The sequence below is a fragment of the Oryzias latipes genome, chromosome 13 (genome assembly GCF_053564925.1).
Source record: "Oryzias latipes strain Hd-rR chromosome 13, Olatipes_Hd-rR_3.1".
In the NCBI taxonomy this organism is placed as follows: Eukaryota; Metazoa; Chordata; class Actinopteri; order Beloniformes; family Adrianichthyidae; genus Oryzias; species Oryzias latipes.
This window is the reverse complement of record NC_136249.1, coordinates 4,219,956-4,236,169: the sequence shown is the minus strand read 5'-3', so window position 1 is coordinate 4,236,169 and position 16,214 is coordinate 4,219,956. Positions and strand designations below refer to the sequence as shown.

General features: G+C 45.5%; 1 protein-coding gene across 4 annotated transcripts in view; it reads left to right on the top strand.

Annotated features, from left to right (window-relative positions):
- Window positions 1-16,214, top strand: part of nf1a (neurofibromin 1a) — a 91,641-nt gene that overhangs the window by 72,357 nt on the left and 3,070 nt on the right. For all 4 annotated transcript variants that reach the window (XM_078929600.1, XM_078929599.1, XM_023961964.2 and 1 more), the window contains exons 41-53: window positions 1,379-1,658; window positions 2,656-2,870; window positions 3,099-3,160; window positions 3,238-3,379; window positions 6,298-6,399; window positions 7,085-7,225; window positions 10,867-10,993; window positions 11,075-11,206; window positions 12,945-13,080; window positions 13,237-13,400; window positions 13,484-13,606; window positions 13,692-13,810; window positions 13,892-13,992. In XM_078929600.1, coding sequence (XP_078785726.1) covers window positions 1,379-1,658; window positions 2,656-2,870; window positions 3,099-3,160; window positions 3,238-3,379; window positions 6,298-6,399; window positions 7,085-7,225; window positions 10,867-10,993; window positions 11,075-11,206; window positions 12,945-13,080; window positions 13,237-13,400; window positions 13,484-13,606; window positions 13,692-13,810; window positions 13,892-13,992 — 1,844 coding nt within the window. The remainder of the gene's footprint in view (window positions 1-1,378; window positions 1,659-2,655; window positions 2,871-3,098; window positions 3,161-3,237; window positions 3,380-6,297; window positions 6,400-7,084; window positions 7,226-10,866; window positions 10,994-11,074; window positions 11,207-12,944; window positions 13,081-13,236; window positions 13,401-13,483; window positions 13,607-13,691; window positions 13,811-13,891; window positions 13,993-16,214) is intronic.

Here is a 16,214-nt window from a genome sequence, read left to right as displayed (position 1 = left end):
GACATCTGCACTGCAGTCCAGGTGTGGCAGCGACGGCACGCAGCAGCTGGCCCTAAAGCAGCCCTACACCTGCTGGGGTCTGCTTGCTCATGGGTGGGGCTTCAGATGAGCAGCCAATGAGGCGTTAAGGTCAAACGTCTTCATCAAAACAGACGGCAAATGATGCCATCTTTCCACTCCAGGTTATATTTCTCACCTGCTGCTGATCCCAAAATGACGTCCATCATGTTTCCTGAGTTTCCTGTCAATTTCTACAGTTTTTAACTGTTTGCCATGTTGACGCAGATATGCATCAAACCACTTCTTCAACCAATGTGCCTTAATTTAACATCCATGTCAAAGCCAAAACATAAATGAAATGGATTTTAGCACACCTGGAAATAAATTATGGCCTGAAAGGGGATAAAGGTATCCCAATGGATTTGACCACTACATGTCTGCCCATGCTCATGTTGGGACACAGGAGCCAAATTCAAACCGCGTCCTCTGTGCTCTGAGGAAGCCGAGAATGGCCTTCCTTCCTTTTTTATTCTCATGATAAAGAGATGGTGGATGTTGTTTTACGAAAAAATTGAATTTGTCCCGCCCATTTCCCTTATTCCGCCCATAACTGGACCCTATAAGCCCAAACCCCTGACCACAGGTTGAATGACAGAGTCCAGGCCCACCAAGCATCTCTGCCTGATTCGTCCACTGAGCTCCAGAACCACAAACATCAGCAAACCCCAACAGCCACACAGCTTTGCCTGCAATCTGCAGCAAAACAAAGCAGTTTGCCAGAGAAAGAGTCGAATAACAGAAGAATCGTCATTTGAGGAGGTTTGCCCAGCTGCAGCTGCGCAGACGGCTGCAGTTCAGTCCTGCTGTTGGTGTCAATCCATTAGTGACCAGATGACGGGGTCAGGCCGTCTACACGGTTACAGAAGGATCTGGCTGGAAGGACTGCGTGTCCTTGGGAAAAGGACGTGTTTTCTTTTGATAACGACATTGTAGATGTCGTTTTCACGAGAATATAGGGAAATAAAAGAAGGTAGCCGTTCTTGGCTTTTGAGGTGCTCTTATCAGTTGGCCACATCAGAATTCCTGTCATACTGGAGTGTACTTCTGAAAATGCATTATTTCTCTTTGTTCAGATATCCTGAAATCTGTTACAGAGGTTATAGTACAAAACTGTATTCAAACCCTTTTCCTTCCTTTATTGGAGGCTTTTATTGAACTGAGAAACTGGTGAGACCTACTACAGCAGCCTGCTTGTATTCTTGCTTAGCTCCTTTTTTACAGATGCAGGTCTTATTCGTTTATACGGCCCCATCATTCAGTGTTTCAGGGCCAAGCGCTTGGCTCTAAAACTGTGCTCCTGTGCTCTTGCCCGGGACAGGTTATCGGGCGCATGTGTAAGATCATCGACAAGACCTGCCTGTCGCCAACGCCAACCCTGGAGCAGCACCTAATGTGGGACGACATCGCCATCCTTGCACGCTACATGCTCATGCTGTCCTTCAACAACTCTCTGGATGTGGCAGCACACCTGCCATACCTGTTCCACGTGGTGACCCTGCTCGTAGCCACAGGGCCGCTGTCCCTGAGGGCGTCCACTCACGGCCTAGTCATAAACATCATCCACTCCCTCTGCACGTGCTCACAGCTCAACTTCAGTGGTAAGGACTCAGCCAGGCAGCCTTTTACAGCTTGAAGTAATGCTCAATGGCCACGAAGTGCTCATTATGAGGAATTAACGTTGGACGGTTCAGGCTTCCACAGCATGCATTCATTCTAATAATGCACACTTCGTCAGCCATTAACCCTTGTGCTATTCTATGGGGTCCAGATGACCCGATGCTCACATTGACGTGTTATTCCTACCATGACATCCATGGACACCAGTGAAGATCACAATCATTGAAGAAAAAAGGTTCAGAGCACTGTCTAGTGGATCTAGATGACCCAACTCCCAATGTTAAAGTGCCTAGGATAGCACCAGGGTTACACCTACTTATACCATGATCACTTACAAAAGAGAAAAGTATTTAGCCAGTTTTTAGTCCTTTATTCTTGTTATTTATTTTTTTTGTTTGGATCTTTTTTTTCACAAAAAGTGGACTATTTGTTAGGGGGTGCGGCGTAGTGTCACGCTAACACTACAAGGCGCCGAATGAGCCGGCACGGACCTGGACTGCAGCAACAAAGCAACGCGATATCTATGCTGACGGTCACGATGGTTCAATAAAGCATCATTCAGAGAGAAAGTTCTTCTCTTACCACTTGTTTTTGTCCAGATGATGAAGATAAAGGTTGTTCTAAAGAAGCCGTAGCGGTGATACAGAACATTTAAGATATGTGACCAGAACTTCTTTTTTTAGACATGCGGTTATCACTGTGGATTATCACTTTTTAATGCACACCCAGCAGCCAATCAGAATCAAGTATTCACCCAGTCCGTGGAATGAGTCAGTTTAAGCTGAAGGACAAGCAGCACAGTCACAAAAGGGCATTGTGTCCAGGTCTGTGTTCAAATGCACAGACACACATTCAATAAAACTCAACAACACCACGTTCAGCAGGTCCTCATGTCCAAGTCTGTCCGTGCATCAAACACAATTCTTTGTTGGAGACTTTTCTGTCTGACGATGCTTTCTGCTCTTGTGATGGTCACAGAGGAGACGAAGCAGGTCCTGAGGCTCAGCCTGACCGAGTTCTCGCTGCCCAAGTTCTACCTGCTCTTTGGGATCAGCAAAGTCAAGTCGGCCGCCGTCATCGCCTTCCGCTCCAGCTACAGAGACCGCTCCTTTTCCCCGGGGTCCTACGAGAGAGAGACGTTTGCTCTGTCCTCACTGGAGACGGTCACCGAGGCCCTGTTGGAGATCATGGAGGTCTGTAACCCCTCCCTCATGTTGTGATGTCACTGGCGTGGGCGGTCATACCAGAGGTCAATGTGTCAGATTTGACGTGTTTTGTTGGTTTGAGAGCCGGAGACACAGCAGCTCTTCCAGGAATGAAGCATCAGAGAACAGCCGATTGTGACCCGTTTGTCCAAACGTCGACATTTCCTGGTCTCCTGTGTCCACTGCTCTGGTTTCTGATGTGTCCATGTCTTCCAGGCCTGTATGCGGGACATCCCTTCCTGCAAGTGGTTGGACCAGTGGACAGAGTTGGCTCAGAAGTACGAACCTCTCCCTCATCTTCTGTTTCTGCAGTGCATATGCCAAAGGTCTACAAATGTGTGTGTTTGGACGGCAGGTTTGCCTTCCAGTACAACCCGTCCCTGCAGCCCCGAGCGCTGGTGGTGTTTGGCTGCATCAGCAAGAGGGTGACCCACAGCCAGATCAAGCAGATCATCCGGATCCTGAGTAAAGCCAGCCCGCTGCTCAGCATAGACCGGGTGAGTCGCTTCTGTTCTCACCCATGACGCCATCCGTGACGCACACGCTCTGTGTGGTCTCGAACCAATGAGAGAGTAGCGCATCACATGATTCATTAACAGTCTGAAGCGACCCATATTCTCCTGCAATGTGATGTTTATTTTGCATAGGAGTTTGTTCCCAGACTAAACGAAGGCTTCCTCCATCTGCGCCACATCCATCCAAATATGAAAAAAACGTTTGGCAGGGCTCCAGACTGCGAGCAATTGGTCGCATTTTGCGACCAAAATTTGAGAGTGTGCGACTGAATTTTACATCCAGTCGCACATGTGCGACCAGTAAATTTGCCTCCCCCACCCTTCGTATTTTTTATACATTAAACGTGGAAGGGGCACGTCAATGATCAATGAAATAATCAATGAGACGCAAGCCACACGGACGCAGGCAGACACACACACTCGCGCACATACTCATGAAACGCGAGCACGTACACTCTCGCGTGATACCTGTGTGTGAGGCGGCCACTGCGTGTGAGAAGAATAGGGAAAGCCACTGTGAGTGGCTAAAATGCGTGGAGGGGGCGGGGCCTAGAGATAATCGAGCGCGCGTAAACATCTGTGGGAAGGAAACTGAGACAAATATCACAACCTGATATGTGCGTCTGAGCTATGGGTAAGCGAACTATTGATTCGTTCTTCCGACCTGCGGCTAGTGTACCAGTGCCAGAGTGTACAGCAGGGGTCTCAAACTCGCGGCCGGCGGGCTATTTGCTGCCCCCAAGATGATATTTTGCGGTCCCCGCCTTAATATGAAGGTTTAATGTAACTGCAACCCGCCAGTTTGTATGAATGACACTTTTTCATTGTCGTGCACGGAGCTGACCAACTAATCACAGTGGGGTAAATGACTCTTGGGGGCGGGACAATGACAGGGCTTGAAAGCAGGAAACCTGACAGCCCCCTCCCTCCCCGGGCCACATTAAGAAGTTCCTTACTTTCCTTTAGAACGTATTTATTCGCTCGTAATTTTCTACATACATGCAGTCCGTGCTGAACTTTTCTCTGGGCCACACAGACCCGGAGGAAGGTTTAGGTTTTGGTTACGGCGGCGCATCAAACGGGTTACGGCAGCACACCGCTCCCGTCCCGCGGGAGTCGGGTCAGCTGAGGAGAATAAATGTCCCACACCTACATGCGTGACAGCTAACGGGGCTTGAACTTTAAACACGTGCGGGCAAAAACAACATTAGTTTTAGACACACTGAAAATACGTGGGGAAAATGCAACGATAGACGTGTTTGAGATGAACCGGCACCTCGCCTGGATCGTTGGGGACACCAGGCGGGGGGGCTGAGAGATGAAAGCGAATCTGCAGCAAGACTGAAGGAGAACAGGAAATTGGAGTTGTCCTTAACATTCAATTTAGTTTTAATATTCTTCTCCCCCTTAGTATGATCTGTGTTATTATATATTTTATGATTATTTTAATGTTTTGTGATGTATGTAGCCTTTTTTAATGAATTGGTATTTTAAATTATTTTAATTAATCACTCCACTACAAAAACCATCAGGACACATGTCCCATAATGCATTGTTTTGTAGTCTCTAGTTTCCAGCTGTGTCCGGGTAGGTTTGCCCCTTGCTCTCACCCCTTTCTCGCTATATCTTTGTGATGATTGACAGGTGATGTTGGAGCAAAAACAAAAATATAGGTCACACACCAGGTGAAATGCGCAGCGTTGAGTTCACCTGGGTGATCTCAAACACGCTTATTGTGCATCTTGGCTGCACCTATTTGGTGTCACAAAGATAAATTTCCATCCATTTTCTTTACTTATTTGTACTGTCATGACAGCGATGGTGCTGTCAGTTTACCTTGTTGTTGCATTTTCAAAAGTGCAGAATAAAATGTGACACTGAATTTGAAACAGCACATTGTAATTTCTGCATCTATTATTAAAGTATTTATTAGTAATACAGTGGAAATTAGTAGATTTGGTTAGCATGTTGATTTACGGTATGCGCCCCTAAATTTTCTGGTTGCGCCCCTAAATTTTTCAGTTAGGGGCCACTATGCTCCTAGTGAAAAAAGTTAGTCTGGAGCCCTGTTTGGAAAGCAGCATTTGACTGCGGTCAATACCACACTTACTTGATCCCAAAAAGTCAATTCCGTTCTGATTTCAGTTTTTCTTGTAATTGGTTTGCACTAATAGGTGTGTAGCACCTTTCTACCAGAGGCATCAGAAGCAAAACAAACAGACTCAAAAACGGCTTCTTCCCCAAGGCAATAACCATCCTCAATTCCAAATTGACATTTTCTCTGAGGTTTTGGATCATTGCTACTGTTTCACTCAGGCATGTTTGCACCTTTGAATCCTAAATAAAGGTGCATTTCACTTTTTAAGGATCATTAAAGTTTGTGTGTCATAAAACAGGAAACGTTCGTCTCCCTTCAATGACCTGAACCCCGTTCACTCATTTTAGATTTACCAGAGAGAAGGAAGAGGAAGAAGTCATGAATCATTCTTCTTCTTTTTCTCTTTTTTTAACCTCTTAGTCCTCCAATGGAAGAGGACTTTGAGGTAGAGTGAGGTGAGGGGCCACTTTAGGGGCCCCTTTGGAGTCCTCCCCTCTTTTCCTGTTCCTAAACTTCTTACTGTAATAAAAGTCGCTCCTCTTTAGAGGGAACTTGGGCTGTTATGAACAAAGGAGTAGGAAATCATGTGAAAATGATCAGATTGTTTTCAGAAACCCAGCTAAGGTTTTTTGGATGTGAAATATGTCAAAGGATTGGATCTCCCCTTCAGTGTGGACGAAAACCATCCTAGTCCCTTAATTACTGTTGGTCTCCCCCTGGTAAACCAGCAGCCACTCTTTAAACACATCCAGTTCAGGTCAGACGCACAGCGGCCTAAATCTGCTCTGTCCTCCCCCCTCAGGGTCTGGAGAGCTGCCTGAAGGGTCCAGACAACTACAACAGCCAGGTTCTGATTGAGGCCACCGTCATCGCTCTGACCAAGCTGCAGCCGCTCCTCAGCAAGGTGAGAGCCGCTGCAGAACCACTGCAGAACCTTCCTGCAGACTTCCTGCTCCAGCTTCCAAACAGTCAAACTAGTGAGACCTGCACCCATCAGACGCTGCTCCTAACATGCAAAAGTTCTCCTGTCACTCAGCTTTCACACCAAACGTCAGTCTGCTGTACCGGGACGGTTACTGCCAACATAGGTTCTGTTCTAATCCATGATTCTAATCCCCATATTCCAGTAAATGCTGATTTGCTGGTCCAATTCCAAACCCAAAACCAGGCAGACAAGGTGTGGTTGTTTTAGAATACGTGGCGGCGTCTTCCTGTTCATCTGCAGACGTGTTTTAGGACTCTAGGTTTCTGTGTTTATATTCCTACAGAAAAGACAGCGTGTGTGTATTTTGAAGGGTTTCGGTTAGAACACTAGGCACTGTAACAGATTTCAGGATATCTGAGCAGTGAAGCAGCAAACAGAGTTCCTAAAGGCTGCAGGTTTTCATAAAACTGCCTAACACTGGGATGGGACAAGCCCTGTGTGCTCTAGCACCACCTCCTGGTCAAAACAGGCTACTGCAGTTGTTGAGGAGGATCATGGGAAGTGGGTGAGGCGTTCTGCCGGGGTTTGGTTCCGATGTGACTGGGTCTGTCAGCAGTGACTGCTTGCCTCCTTGCCTTCCTGAATGTGTGTCCTGTGTTTGCAGGACTCCCCCATGCACAAAGCTCTGTTCTGGGTGGCTGTGGCCGTCCTGCAGCTGGATGAGGTGAACCTGTACTCTGCTGGAACTGCTCTTTTGGAGCAGAACCTGCACACTCTGGACACCATGCGCGTCTTCAATGACAAGGTACCGACACTCACCTGTGCTCATGTGCATTAGACTGAGATCAGCTTTGAAGCAGGGCAACAGCGTCCCCTGCAGGAAGAGAGCAGCGCTGCACTCTATCACGCTGCATCTAAATAATAATAATAATGGATTTCTCTCAAAGTTCTTCCGATGTGTCCATTAATCATTCATACTTGGTGATAGTAACTACTAGTGCTGCACGATGAGGACTGTTTACAACAGATACCAATACCTTAATTTTCCTGGCTCTTCACTCTAAAAAGAGTATTTGGGCTGTAGTTGGAAAGATAAACTTTTTTACATTGATCTAACTTAATTATATGGTTTGGTGAAAATTAATCTTTTTTTTTTTAGTTCATTCGACTAAAAAATAACACGTAGTTGTCTGCGTTATTTTACTTTCAATCAACTTAATTCAATTAAGTTGGTGTAACTTTGGTGTGAAGCTGTTAACGCGTCATGACGTCATAACGTAAGGAGGCGCAAGGAATCATGGGATACCATTTTCTTTGCCTGTCTGGACAGATTGGGGTTTGAGTGTGAGTTTTTATCCATGTGTTTTGTTGTCTAGCTGTTTACTCTGTTTGAACTAGTAATTCCAACAGTTATGTTTATTCATTTCTGCACCATGAGTTAGTTTGGGAGAGGATGATGACCAACCCCCTTGTGCGGAAAAGCACCGTATATCCCAACATTAACGACACGTGAGCTCCTGCCTTGTAAAGCGAGACATTGCTGGGTCATTCATGTCTTTGATGTGGAAAGTACAAGGCCCATTGGTAGAAATTTGGTAAATGTGTCAACTGATGTTGTATAAACAAAATAAAAAATTAAGTTGGATCAACACATTAAATTGAATTGAATAAACTTAATTCAATTACGTGTTCCCAATTGAAGTGATTCAATTAAGTTGGATCAGCTTTTTCCTTTTTAGTGTTGTAGTCGATACCAATTTTAAATACTTAAGAAAAAATATTAGTGTGTACAAAGTAACAGCAAATGGCTCTTATGTATTAAACAAATTTGCAGAACTAGTTTTACCTGCAAAGAAATAGAACAGATTGTACAAACACTTTATTAGCCTTTTCCGTCTGTCATACATCTGTGAACAGAGAAAGTGCATTTCAATGGTCAGAACAAATACTCAGACTTTAACTGAAATAGCAATGTAACAAGTACATTTTTAAATAATGCCTGATATAATAACCTGCAAAAGAAATAGTTTAATCTTAAAGTGCAAAAAATATTGTTTTGATTGAAACTGAAGTGCAGAATAATAACTATAAAGTTTTTAACTGATGTGCAAAATAAGTGGTTGCTCATAGAAAATAAACTTTTCAAAAGCATTTTACAAACCAGAATGACAAAATGAAATAAACCACCACAATGACATTTCATTTCTTGTTTTTAACTGTGGTTGGATCAACGGGACATTTATCCTGACAGCAAGTAGCATCCCTGCTTTCTGACAGGTTAGATGTTGATTTTTTTCATCCAACATTTGCAGCAGAAGAAAAAAAAACTATCAATGCTAGTGCAGGACGCTGACAGATATTTCCATGCAGGCCCCCCATTTTTTTTTCCAGAATGAGCGCTAGCGCTTAGACAGCAGCTTCATATTCTTTCCACACATGGCGGTGGTGAATTTTTCAATAGCTTGTGAGATTTGTGGTGTTAAAGCTCTACCTTTTTTCCCTCTTTGTGACACTTCTGTTGAACAAATTTACCAATCAGCGAGTGAGTCGTTGGTCTCAGACACGGTAAAATAAGCCCACATGGGTGAGAGCTGCGCCATGTTGCAGACAGAGCAGGCGCTGAGAGGTGATGTCACTAACACGCTACAGAAGCTTGCAGGATGGGAGTTAGGGGTGTGCCAAAATATCGATATGGTGATATATCGTGATATTTAGTCCCGTTATTGATTCTTGATGCGTCTTCATCAAGTATCTACCTTTTATTTACGTTTGAAGACCCCGTAAAACATTATATTAATCATCCTTTGGTAAGGAGGGGGCGCTCGTTGTGAGATTGGCTGTCGCAGGTGGACAAAGAAGAATACACATTCAAACAAAGATGGCGGAGGGGAAAAACAAGGAGAATAGTGAGAGCAGCAAGTTAAAAGACGTGCCAGCAGCACTGAAGCTGCATCAACGGAGTTGTGTGAGAAAGCCGTGGTTGTTGCTGGCCTGAATCCGACACAGCCCGGCATGGATACCTTTATCCAGGAGATAAAGTAGTTTATTTCATAAATAACTTAAAGGAAAGTTCCTAGCTACTTGATTTTTGTTTCCACCACATTTGCACTAAATGGTTCATTTATTTTTAACAAAGACACTAGAATTATCTGATTTACAGTTATTTTTCTAATTGAGCAATGGCTATGGCTTTGTTTTTTAAAAGTTAATACCAATGTGCCTGCAGCTACTTGGCTTATTCATTTTTGATCCTGTTTACAGCAATGTTGTACTAAATAATGGCTGCTGTTCATGTTCACTATTGTTTACACTGAATTTTATAGATATTTCCAAAGGAAAATTGTCATTTTTTGTCAAAGACAGAGTATAACTGATTTCAGCAATATTACACAAAAGTCTGTTATTCATTACACCAAATAGGACACAAGTTGTTTATTATCATTGTGTTGAAAAACGAAATATATAAAATGGGAAATATTTTCCAAAAAACAGTTTTCCAAGTTTTTCTTTCTTAAAGTTTGATATATCGTTTGATATATCGTGAGTTGTTAGAGACGATATATATTGATTATCACATTATCGCCATATCGTGATAGTATCGTTATCAATGTGAACAGAGTGAGCAATCAAGTGAGCAATGTATCGCAAATTGTATCGTATTCTGAGGTACCCAGTGATTCCCAGCCCTAATATGAGGGGTGAGCAGGCACAGTGCTGGCACAACTAAATACAGAGTGGTGAGTGAGGAAGAGACGTCAGTTAAGCTTTTAGTTATGTCCATTTTATCGGCAAATTACTTTCTTATTGGAATTATCGGCAAGACGTCCTACTGTACACTATCGGCCGATAATTATCGGTATCCGATATTATCGTGCAACCTTTGTAACCACTGATGTAGCACAGCTGCCCTGGGGCAGACTGACAGAGGCGTGGCTGCCTATGGTCCCTCTGATCATCACCGGACATTCATGCACATTCACACACCAGTGGAGCCGCACCGGAGGCAGGAGGAGGAAGTGTCTTTCCCAAGGACATAACGACGGTTGGCTGGGGGGAGCGGGGATGGAACCGCTGACCCTTTGAAGATCAGCGCCACTGCTGCCTAGTGCCTCTCATGTGATTACTCTGGAGTGTTGGGTTATCAAAGCTTTTGGAAAGTTTCTCCCCGTACATTTTTGATCACCGCGGTAATAAAGCAGCAGGAGGCGCGATGTCGTAGTTAACACACACACACACCCAAGCGGCCGCGTGCCGCACTCAAGAACGCACGCAACTTGTAATGGAAATGAATACATGTGGTTATCGTCACACTCCTAGTTCGGGGTCAACATTGGGTCCGTTCAGAGTTTCTCAGAGGACCCTGAGCTCCTGCAGAGGTGGGACTCCATGTTCAGCCTCTGCACACACAGGAGCTTCACACCAACATGCTCTCCTTTGCTCCTTCAGAGTCCAGAGGAGGTGTTCATGGAGATCCGGTGCCCCCTGGAATGGCACTGCAAGCAAATGGATCATTTTGTGGGCCTTAACTTTGGAGCCAACTTCAACTTTGCTCTGGTGGGCCACCTGCTCAAAGGTAAGGCTGCGTGGTGGTCTCCAGGTGGGAGCAGTGCTCCAGCCCTTCACTGCTGTTTCCTCTCTTTTCTGGTCTCTGCAGGCTACAGACACCCATCCCCCACCACCGTGGCGAGGACTGTGCGGATCCTGCACACGCTGTTGTCTCTGATCAGCAAACACTTGAAGTGTGACAAGTTTGAGGTCAACACCCAGAGCGTGGCTTACCTCGCCGGTATGCAGCTGCGTTACCTTTCAGTCCAGCAGATGTAGTTCCTAACCCTTTGACCTCATGACCCAACTTTACTGATCCATGACCCACTTCACCAGTTTGTTTGATCACTCCTGTCTTGAAAGCTCTCTGTACAGTTGAAGGAGCTAAAACTGTGTTGATCGTTGCCACGGCAGCAAGGCTTTTGTGTAAGCGGTGGAAAAAGTCCTGGGTTGTAGTTCATGGTGGTAGCGTTCCACAAAATAGAATGTCTACGGTCAAACTGCTGTTCCATCAATAGACCAGCAGCATTTTTGACATCAGTGGATTCATCACACTGCAGAGCACAGCTGCTGCTGAGTGGCTGCTGCCGGGTCGGCGATACGCTGACTTGCAATGTCATCGACGGAGGAAGAGTCTGCAGCTTTTGGGCAGTAGCTTCTCCGATTATCTCGTTTCCAAAACTGCAACACTCCCTCGACTTTTGGGAATGCTTTCTTCCTCTGTCTGCTGGTTTTTAAAGCGCATTTAGAGTTACTGATAGGAGACGCAATTGGTCTTTTCCTGGATTTTTAGCCCAGGGGCGTCAGATTCCAGAGTCTGGTGTCCAGCATGTTTTCCAACCAACCGGCCATTGAAGCTCCTTATTGGCTAAACGCACCTGATCCAGGTGATCAGCAGGAGATGAGGCAGGCTTTCTGGAAAACCAGAGGAGTAATTTGCTCACATTTGTTTACAGAAGTACAGTCCATTTCCATTGAACACACAATAAATAAATCCGTAACAACATCAGCCCCACTTCTCTTCACAGCTCCCTAACTCATGGTGTGGGAATCAACACTTCCCATGAGTCTTAGTGACCATGGGCGGGGCTAAGTCCCGGGTCCCCACAGCATTGTTAACAAAATGGCTGAAGCCCTGTTTCAACTGCAGCTATCAGCTGTGCGGATTGATGGATTTTTAGATGCTGTTTTGTGACTAAAAAAAAATAATTTAAAACTAACTCAGATTTGCTCCTGCTGCATTTTTTAAGCACACAGTGAGTGTTTGTGTGTGTGCTTAAGCTGTCTTTCCGCCAGCGTGTGTGTAAAGCAGAGCGGCGTCCCGCGCTCCCCCCTGAGGAACAAGGAGGGGGGTCAGGCACTAAGCGCAACTGAGTCTGTGAGTCGCAATCAGCTTTGTGCTACTCAGTTAGGGGGAACAGTAAAAACAAAGGTTTCTTCTAAAACAACTGAGACTGGTTCTTTTATTAACCCACTCTGGAGGCCCTGAACAGGACGTGCCCACGCCTTAACGCCCACTGCGCCTTTTGTTTGTGTCAAAGACTGAAAAATCCCCCGTAACTGAGACCGGGCCCTATAACCTGGTGCGCCCTATGGTCATGAAAATACGGTAAACTTTATTCATTCAGGATTGTATTTTGGTCAAATGTTTTTTCTTTTGCGAGTGGCGCCATGACTGTCAGCTTCTTTTTTGGGGTCATTTCAATAACCTTTCCGCAACTTCCATTGCAGGTTTAGTGGCTAATGCATCGTCTTCTGTAGCTAGCTTGTTTAGCACAGTATTTCCTGCAGCATGTGGTGGAGTGCTACCCTGCATGTCTATGGAGGGAACACTTTTGTCTCATGGATTTGCGGAGCACGGACGTTGCACCCAAAAAGACTGACGGTTTAAAGTCAGAGCAACAGCCTCAGCTGCGCAGACTTGGTGTCCGAACCTCTTGTGGTTCCGGTTCTCTCACATCCTCCTTCTCTGTGTGCAGCTCTCCTCACTGTGTCAGAGGAGGTGAGGAGCCGCTGCAGCCTCAAGCACCGAAAGTCCCTGCTCATCTCAGACCTCTCCATGGATCCAGTGCCAATGGACACGTACTCCAGTCATATCCCAGATGCCACCTGCAGGTGAGCTGGGGAACGGCATGCAGATCGAAGCCAAAGGAGCTGCTGTTGGACCTTTGAACACTCATGTTCTGAATATCTAAAAGGAAACTGCTGGTTGTGAACAAACGCCACGTTGGGTCACTATCAACAACAGCCTTTGACTTTGTGACTTGGCAGGACTCTACACGAGCCTCAGCCGTGGCCGTCGCCTCAGGTGTCAGATCGCTGCTACCTTTCAGCCCATCAGTACTCAACAGTTGGTCAAATCAGTCCACGAACACGCAAATCCATGAGCCTGGACATGGGCCAGCCATCCCAGGCGAACACCAAGAAGCTGCTGGGTAAGGGCCTCCCTCATTCATCAGGTAGCCTCAGCTGAGGAGAACTTCCAGATGACCCGGTTGCTGGTTTGTGTGTTGGACAGGCACCAGGAAGAGCTTCGATCACCTTATGTCTGACCTCAAGGCACCAAAGAGACCAGAGATGGAGTCTGGAATGACCACCCCTCCCAAGATGAGGCGTGTGGCAGAGAACGACTTTGCCATAGGTGAGACGACCTGACCCGGTCCAGGTGTCCTGACCTGAATGCCAGCTTGGTTTGTTTATGAAATCTGTCCTCGCTACTTTTCCAGAGACCCAACGAATCGGAAACTCTCACCTTCGCAAAGTGTCTGTGTCAGAGTCCAATGTCCTGCTGGACGAGGAAGTTCTCACGGACCCAAAGATTCAGGCTCTGCTGCTCACTGTGCTGGTGGGAACCCGCCAACCTCTGTGCTTTTCAAGGCAATGACACGTGTGCAAATGTTGATCGAGGCTTTGCTCTGTTTTTAAGGCCACCCAGGTGAAGTACAGCACCGACGACTTTGACCAGCGGATTCTGTACGAGTACTTGGCTGAAGCCAGCGTCGTCTTCCCGAAGGTCTTTCCAGTTGTGTGAGTCGTGCCGCTCCTTCATCCTGATCAGGGGCCTCACCTTCACAAAAATGTTACCAAAGCTGTTTTGCTTAAATGATAGCTGGAGCACCCTATGTGTGCTCTGACACGCCACTTCTGGCAGGTATGGCTGGACAGTGTTGCTTCCAATGTGTAATAGTAGGACAGGGCGATACGGCCCAAAATAAGATCTCAGATTTGTTAAAACCAAACTTGATATTTTCTCCCCCCTTTTCCTTTTTTAACAAAACTTACAAATAATTGTATTTGTATATAGAAACGCTAGAAACACTAGACATGAAGAGAATTGATAGAAACACTAGACATGCAGAGAATTGTTATCAGCCAAAGTTTCTAACTTCTTTATTGATTTCTTCTCCGTCTTTGCTCTCTGCTCTTGGTGTTTTCACATAGTCTATGAAGCATCTTGTACTGTTCTTCTCTTTAGCACAGCACTACTGAAAAAGGCCCCCATGAGGAGAGCTGTGGTGGTCTGAACCAGCTAGAGATCAGTGTTGTGGACTCTTGTCATTATGTCAATGACAGTAAAGGAACAAGGAGGCTTTTTCAGAACCACACCGGCGCTCTTAATAAAACTTAATTTCTGTTATGATATTTGGGAGCCGGTTTAGCTCGTGCTGGTTTGCGGCACCTTCCATCCGTGAAACCCAGGTTCGAATCCAGGCTGCTCCCTGTTCCCTTCTCTACCTCTGTGCCGGTCCCAAGCCCGGTTTGAGAAGGTTGCGTCAGGAAGGGCATCCGGCGTAAAACAGTGCCAAGTTTTCCATGCGACTTGTTCGCTGTGGCAACCCCTGATGGGGAAAAAGCCAAAAGAGAAACAATTTCTGTTATGATATTTATGAAATATATTTCTGTTGTGAATATTCTATGAATTAATTTTGGTGTATTTATTTGAAACGTCTTAAAACCTGGTCTGTGAAATATTGTCACATAATATTGTGTAAAATATTGTGCGTACTATTTAGGGGTTTGTATGTTCTATGTAAGGATTGGTGCGAATTATTTGAGGATTGGTGCGTACTATTAAAGTATTACTGCATGCTATTTAAGTGTTTGTGCATACTATTTGAGGGTTTGTGCTTACTATCTGAGGGATTAGACGTACTATTTGAGGGATTAGACGTACTATTTGAGGGATTAGACGTACTATTTAAGGATTAGTGCATACTATTTAAGGGTTTTTGCGTACTATTTAAGGATTAGTGAATACAATTTAAGGATTGGTGTGTACTATTTAAGGGCTTGTGCGTGCTATCTTAGGGTTTCTGCATACTATTTAAGGGTTTATGCATACTATTTATGGAATGGTGTGTATTATTTAAGGGTTGGTGTGTACTATTTAAGGGTTTTATGCATACTATTTAGGGATTGGTGTGTGGAGCCGGTTTAGCTCGTGCTGGTTTGCGGCGCCTTTAATCCGTGAAACCAGGGTTCAAATCCGGGCTGCTCCCTGTTCCCTTCTCTACTTCTACACCGGTCCCAAGCCCGGTTGCTTTGAGAGGGTTGCGTCAGGAAGGGCATCTGGCGTAAAACATTGCCAAGTTTACCATGCGACTCGTTCGCTGTGGCGACCCCTGATGGGAAAAGCCGAAAGAGAAAGAAGAGGAAGATTTAGGGATTGGTGTGTACTATGTAAGGACTGGTGTGTACTATTTAAGGATTGGTGCATTCTATTTAAGGGTTTGTGCGTACGGTTTGTGCCGTTTTGAAGTCATGGTTAGTTTTTCCACATCCAAAGAATCCAAAGGGAACATTCTTAGAACATTCTAGCACACTGGTTGGTCACATGACTTGATCACATGGTATAGGCCAAAGACGGACCGATCTGGTTGGATCGTAGGAATTGAAGTTGAATTATTGATAAATCGTTAAATCTAGTAATAGTTTATTGTTGTTATGACAAACCCAAAGACTTGTAACGGACATGAGGAAGTCCTCCAGCTGCAAACAAACGAACAGATGCTGCAGATTCTGCTCTGAACACTGAATCTTTGAGTCACTTTCCTGATTCCTCTGCTTCCACGGTTCACTGCATTCACACAGCCGCCTGTGTGTTGCTGGTGTGGCACTCATCACTCCACACTCTGCCTTTGCACATCACCTGCTTCAGGTGATGTGCACCTGACTGTCTCAAAGTTCAAAGGCGTGTGACCCGTCAGGACTGAGCACCCGAAGCCATGACTTCCAGTTCACGCGAGGTT